The 6,947-nt window shown below is 38.0% G+C and overlaps 1 protein-coding gene across 1 annotated transcript; it reads right to left on the reverse strand.

The window, feature by feature from the left end:
* Window positions 1–137: 137 nt before the first annotated feature.
* LOC112173049 (wee1-like protein kinase) lies at window positions 138–4,060 on the reverse strand. Its single transcript, XM_024310595.2, has 10 exons — window positions 3,767–4,060; window positions 3,621–3,681; window positions 3,440–3,509; window positions 3,038–3,298; window positions 2,794–2,861; window positions 2,565–2,674; window positions 2,438–2,478; window positions 2,195–2,343; window positions 980–1,333; window positions 138–499 (listed from the first exon to the last, which is right to left on the reverse strand). Exons 1-10 carry the CDS (start codon window positions 3,973–3,975, stop codon window positions 404–406), a joined length of 1,419 nt encoding a protein of 472 aa, XP_024166363.1. The 5' UTR covers window positions 3,976–4,060; the 3' UTR covers window positions 138–403.
* Window positions 4,061–6,947: the final 2,887 nt, after the last annotated feature.

A 6,947-nucleotide genomic window follows, 5' to 3' on the forward strand; every position in this document is an offset into this window, starting at 1 on the left:
TGTTTAGCATAGTATCACAACCTCAGTTTGTAGATGTCGATTATGGCTTCAAGACCTACAAGTCTACAACCTTGGTTACGTTATAAGGTGCACAACAATGAACAATCTGTTCAGATGTATACAAAGAGAACCAAATCTGTAGAGAAGGCACCCAACAAAGGCTTTAGACTTTTCCATTACCAGTAAAATACTCGAGTCCATGACCAAGGAATCCTCAGGATTCATAAAAAATGCACCGCATTAGGAGGAAAATTAGGTGCATATTAATACATGAGGGAGAATTATAGATACAAAATTGGCCATTCACATACTTTTGCCTATTTTACTGGGCTGGCAGACACAAAAGGATGGCATATACTATAATACAATACCCCAATCTCTTCAATTCGCAATCGTGGTTGTCCTAGGCCCATGCATTTTTTAGCACCCTGTGGAACATTAGATTTTCAACCAACTCTTTAGCTGATGGTCTGCAGACTGGATTTGGATCCAACATGGCCTGATAGATTCAAACAATATGATGCAATCAGCAACTCCATCACATGTCCTTTTTATTTGACCAAACCAACTTAAGAAAAGCAGGATACTAAGTGCATCTTTCCTTTGAAACAGATTTCTTATGAAATAAGCTTACTGGATCCAACATTACTAGTTATGAAACACATATTCAGAGTTTCTTAGCAATTCTTTCTATCTTATATCTACTTGCAATTTCAGAAAACCATACTACATGAAAGATATTACTGTGAATCTATGATAAGGGGTGGTTTTGATCAACAAACAACATTTTCATCTCCCATTTGAAGATTTGGAGCAAAAGTTATAAGGAAAGAGAAGCTGAAAACTTTTGTTTATGCATTTCCCCATTTCACATATACTGAAGAACACGTTCATTCATAAGCAGAAGAACTACATAAGTGACAGCTTCCACAGTTATAAAGCAAAGCCAACAACTAAAGGAAAAGAAAACATAGAGTACCTTGAGCAAGTTCTGAAGTTGCAAGGAGTGACCAGGAAGCAGTGGCAATTTTCCTTTCTTAAGATTTAAGGTTTGAGGTCCTTCTTCTGGTAACGGTGAACCTCTAATAAGCTCATACATAGCAACTCCCAATGAGAAGATATCAGCCTTGTCAAGATCGTCATGTTTCTCATTCAGGATCTCTGAAGGCATATAGCGAGCATCACCCTCTTCAATTGGTAGGCTTTTATCAAGTAGTGTTGCACATCCAAAGTCACCAAGCTTATAAATACCATTCTTCACATATATATTATCTGGCTTTACATCTAAGTGAGCTATTCCTCTCTCATGCATAAACTGCAATGCCTTTGCAATCTGTATATATTTTTATATCAGAAACTTGTATATGTCAACAGAAGCAGAAACCTTGAAAGACTAAAAAAGTATACATACATGTCAATGACTCTATTACTGTATATGTGCATGCCTGAGTTCTGTGATGAGTATACATTACATTAATCTTTGTTAATCATGGAACCGTGCAGTGCAGAATGGACTACTGATAATTTCATATCTCTAAGTTTTTTAATTTATATCTGTCATATCATCATGCTCAGGCTTATCAGGCCTATTTATCTTAGGGTTTCTAATGTTAGCGTTAATATTGGCATCTTAAGATAGGGTCTAGAATTAACTTAGGATTCTATAAATTGTAATTTTTAACATTATTATCATACTTGAATAAATGAATTAACATTATTGTTGTTTAGATTCTCCCCTTGCATAATTTTTCCTGCACCCTAGTCTGTCTTTTGCTACTCATCTTTCAACCCTAACTTCCTCTTCTCTTCTCAATCCCTCTAAACTCTACATTTTAGCCAATTGGTCCAGCATCACTGTAACATTCATTTATGATACTGTCTATACAATCAAACAACCAAAGCTTAACATGTACAACATCATATACATGCCAGGGGTAGAACCGTACAACATATGTTCAGGTGATGAGGAACCGCATGGGGAGTTAGGCATATGAATTTTTGGATATCAAATACAAACCTAGGAATCCTGTCTACTTCTTTGAAGTGTGAAGATCTATGATTTCTCCCGTGTAGTAAAAATAATCCTTCAATGTAATATCTAGGAGTAGATTTGGTGCCAGTTTATGTTTACAGTATATTGCATGGGTTACTATGAAGTTTCAACTGAGAAACTTGTCAACAAAATCGCACAAACCTGATACAAGGCTACTAAAATCTCTCCCTCTGTGAAACGTCTGGAAAAACTGTCTACACATAAGCTGTGATCACAGAGCTCCATCTGAATGTAGAGCTTCTCGTTTTCAAACCAAGAAGTGTAGTACCCAACAATATTTGCATGGGATCCTGAAAAAAGGCAGAGAGTTTAAAGAAGCAAAAGATATTGATATATTATAAGATAGATGAAAGCACAAATACAAAAAAGTAAAGAACAGCATACCTAGAGCTGCTAAGCATTGAACTTCCATTAAAGCTTTTCTCCTGTAAAGAATACAAATACCTTATGCATCATAAAAGGAAAATAGCTTAAATAAGTGAAAGATATACCCAAACCATGAGTAAGCAACCTTTCTGTGTCCTGATGCAACTGCCTAATGCTTTGTTTCACAGCATACAAGCAACCATCAATTCGGTTCAAGACTTTAAATACATGACTGAAGTTCCCCCTCCCAATTTGCTGGAAAAGAACAGAAAATTAAAAAATGCTTAACCAAGCAGAGAGAAAACTAACTAATTTAGATTCAATTCAAAAACAGTGGTTCTCGATTCCTTAACTTTGTGGGATTCAATAGCTACCTCAATCTCATGAAAATCAGCACGATAACGTGAAAGGCCATTTCCATCCTTCATTGCAGGTAAGAAAGCTGGACATTGCATCATTACACGATTAGAATATAGAGATTGAAAATCAGGTATCTTTAGCAGCAAAAGGACAACCTTCAGTTCTATTAGCACAATGGAAATAAAATCAAGGGTTTCTAATAATGTCTTCATACTATTATAGTGAACAACACCTCTTTAAAAACTGACAGAAGAGTACCTGCACATTTCGACCTTTGATTGCCAAAAGGATCAATCTCCATTTGTGAAGCATCCTTTAAATAAGGATTCTTAAAGCATGGAGGAGGCGTAACCCGACAGCGCAGAGCAACTGCAGATTGGGATACATAATTTGTTGTCTTCCGCACTTCACTTACAGTTGTGTTCTCTATCTCAATATCATCTATTCCAATTGCATCTTTCCCCACCTCCTGATTCCCAAACAAAGTGGGGCTAAGAACAGGATCCGATGAGATAACATCTGCGTAAACCATTGATGTTCAGTCACTAAACCCAATTGCTAATATCACACATCACCCAATAGCTTTTCATCAAACCATACAAAATTTAGTCTCCAACAAACAATAAATAGTGAAATTTACAATTTACAATTTAGTCTTACAATGCCCCTGTCGACGCCTCTTGGATTTAACCGTAGTTTTCTCCGGAGATTTGGGGCAAGGGATGTTTTCCTGTACAATCGAGGTAAAAATATTCAAAAAATTCAATCAATAACTTCAAAAAAAAAAATTCAAAACCAACAGCTTGAATTTACAGCTAGTGAAAAACCCAATCCATGATACCTTACTGCAATCAAACCCGTTAAACGTATTCTGATTTTCCGGGGTGATATAATCTGGAGTGCTGCATTAATCAGAACAAAAAAAAAAAAAAAAAAAATTAAGATAAATAATTTATAAAATTAAGATTAATGATGAGAAAGATTTACCAGAAGAAGTCCTGGCTGAGAATGCCATCCTTGTCATCCAAATTGGGATCGAGGTCAGCACCGAGAGACGAGGAAGAAGGAAGACTGGGGTCGGAGGCGACGGAGTCCAGAAGGCACTGGAATCGAGCTGGGTCGGAATTGGGGAACGGTGATTGGTGGTGGCTTTCACTTAGGTGAAGCCTTTCTAGTGGTCCCTTCATGGCGCTCATCTTCTTCTTCCTTCTAGCTCCGGTAGGGTTTTGACTTTTGACCCAAACTCCACTCTCCGTGTCCTTCTTCACCGCTCTGGCTTCTCTTGGGTTTTTAAAATATTAAAGAAACGAAAATATAAGAAAATAAATTAAAATTGTGGGATTTATGGGGTAAATTTCAGTAGTGGAATGTATTTAAAATCGCGCGGGATATTTCTAAAGTTGGAGTGGTTCGGTGGAGCAGGATGTACTGTTAACCTATTGGATCTACTGATCTTGACCGTTGAATTGGAGGTCAGAGGTGAATTGATGACTTTTGAAATAGGTTAGTGGCTTGATGTGAAGAAATAGGTTAATATGTGGTGAGTCGCGTAGCAGAGTGATATGGGCCCTTGCCCGCTCTGGAGGGAAGTAAAAGCATTTCAAAATTAGTGCGCGGTACCCGAGGATGGAGATCATTATTTTATTTGATGTTTGGATCCAGCCAGCGCTCCAGCAGAGATGGGTTAGTGCATAGTGGGCTGCAAGAGTGGCATATCCAGACACACCTGCTGGGCCGAATCATGCTTTTTGCTTTTCAAGAATCGAGATATCTTTTCTCGAGAGTCGTTTAGATATATATTAAAGATGATGATCACTTCTAGAGAAAGACTTGCGTGGGGCACTGTCACCGCCACGTGGTGCGGCAGACTAATCGTTGCCCAACATGGGAGTCTTTTGGGTATTGTACATTTAGGGAGCAGGGGCAGTTTCGAAAAAGAGGAAAAAAAATTCGTTCTTCTAATTGGGTAACCCTAAAGCCACGTGGTGGGGAAACCACCCACTTAAGAATTTCTCTCACTTGTAAGCACTAAGCACACAATTTTTTGGATGACATTCATTCAAATTCTTTAATTCAATTTATACCAATATTTGTTTGTATGTTCCGGAGGGCCGACTAAATGTGAGCATTAATGTACAACACACAAAATCTTGAAAAATTAGAAAAAAAAAAAAAAGAGGAACGACTAAACAATGAGCTACAAGAACTGTTTTTCCAATCGTTGAAACATGTCTCTAAAAACTCAAAAGCTCAATTACTTATGGCTTCCGCACACACGCAAATACACCACTCTCTTTTTCTTCCTCCCCCTTTGCACGGTTACTCTTATCTACGTGCATATAGTAATGGCTATTTCAAATAACCAATATGACACAACTCAACCACTTGTTTGATCAAGGGTTGATGTCACTTTATAGTTGAAAGTGAGGATAACTACTTACACCACATATAAAGCTAAAACAATAACAAATCACATCCATAAAGGCTAATTTTAAGATCAGATGCATTGCCATAATCAGAGATCAAATATGTCCTTACTATTTCTAACTTTTGAAAACTGAACCCTAGTGGTTTTGTAAACATTGATTATAGAGTAGCGGTAATTTTCATGATTTGTGACATCAAGGATCTCCTGTTCGGCTATTTCGGCCTTTGCTAAAATTGTTAGATATCGCAATGCCTTATTGGTTGAAGCTTTAGTCTTGAGAGCTAGGTCGAATCCAGTAAGAATTTACAAACATAATCATATTAAAGTCGAACGTAACTCCAATATTCTCACAATCCTATCAACCAGCTATCTATGTCTATAGATAGGCCAATATGCTAAATAGCAAGAGCGTCAACTGTATAGTTTGCTTATCTGTACACGTGTTTGATGTTAATAGAGTAAAAACAGTAGCCAGTTTCTTAATGTTGTTAGTTTTGCTAAGGACTATATATCCCATAAATGTTGTTTGCAAGCTCACCATACCTTTTTTTATTATTATTTATTTATTTATTTTTATTTTATATATTTTTTTGGGTCATTGGCCAAAGCACCAAAATGAGCCAAAGTTATCACAGTAACAGATTTTTATTTCCACTAACCCAATTTAAAAGAAGATGACTATTCTACCCTCAGCTTAATTAATGAATTACACACTGCCACTCACTAATCTCTCTCTCTCCCCCCCAATTGACTTTCGGCTACGGCAACGTTCCAGGCCCTCTGGCGTTGCAATTAGGCCCTGCCGGATTCGCCTATCCCCTCCGGCGCTAGACCAAGCCTTTTCGGCGTTCGACCTAAGCGCGCTCGACCCAGCCCCTTCGGCGTTCGGAGCTCAACCCAGGCCCTCTGGCGCTAGATTTAGCCCCTCGGTGCTCGACCAAGGCTCTCCGGCGCTGGACCAAGGTTCTCCAGCGTTGGACCAATATTCTCTGGCGCTGGTATGGTGGTACCGGAAGAGAACGATCATTAGGTGGCCAGAGCTTTTCTCCGGATGCCCAAATCAATTTCATTCTGTTTTTTTTTTTTTTAAGTAATGGGACAAAAGGAAAGAAAAAAGAAAAAGTTTAAATGTTTATTGGGGGGCAATAGACGTTTTGAATTGATGCAATCTCCTTTTTTTTTTTAATCAAAGTTTTATCTGTCTAATTTTAGGAAGATTAGTTCCCATTTCGCCAACCGAAAGTTCTATTAGGGGGTAATAGGGGTCTATTAGGGGACAATATAAGTTTATTGTCTCTCTAGAGACAATAGATGTCTATTGAGAGCAATAAACCTTTCCGGCAGCCTCTTTAGGGACCTCCGGTGAGGTTTTCAGAAAAATCTGATGGGCGGTGGCTGGTGACCAGATTCTTGCGAAAGTTGGCTTGATTCCAGTGGTAGGTGACCGGAATCTGGTGACCCGTGACCAGAATCGGGCTATCGATGAAGGGGCTCCGGCAAAGTTTCTTATGGTTTCTCTCTCTCTAAGTAACAAATGGGTGAGGGTAAAATAGTCTAAAAAAATATTTAAAAAAACTTAAAGGGGTAAGTGGGAAAAGAATATCTAGAAATGGGGTAAATTGACAAAAATCATATTTTTTATATATATTTTTAAATAATATTAAAAAAAAATAATTAAAAAAAAATGGACCGGGTAAAATGTCTGTGATGACTGATGACTGGGCCAGAGCCCCGGTAAAA

The sequence above is a fragment of the Rosa chinensis genome, chromosome 6 (genome assembly GCF_002994745.2).
Source record: "Rosa chinensis cultivar Old Blush chromosome 6, RchiOBHm-V2, whole genome shotgun sequence".
Classification (NCBI taxonomy): domain Eukaryota; kingdom Viridiplantae; phylum Streptophyta; class Magnoliopsida; order Rosales; family Rosaceae; genus Rosa; species Rosa chinensis.

Bases quoted from the DNA above. Each gene is read 5' to 3' on its own strand.
- LOC112173049 (XM_024310595.2), bottom strand. From the start codon at position 3,975: ATGAGCGCCATGAAGGGACCACTAGAAAGGCTTCACCTAAGTGAAAGC. The intron at 3,510-3,620 runs GTATCATGGATT...TCGATTGTACAG, and splicing joins ACGGGTTTGATTGCAGTAAG to GAAAACATCCCTTGCCCCAA. The intron at 2,479-2,564 runs GTTGCTTACTCA...TATTCTTTACAG, and splicing joins TTGCATCAGGACACAGAAAG to GAGAAAAGCTTTAATGGAAG.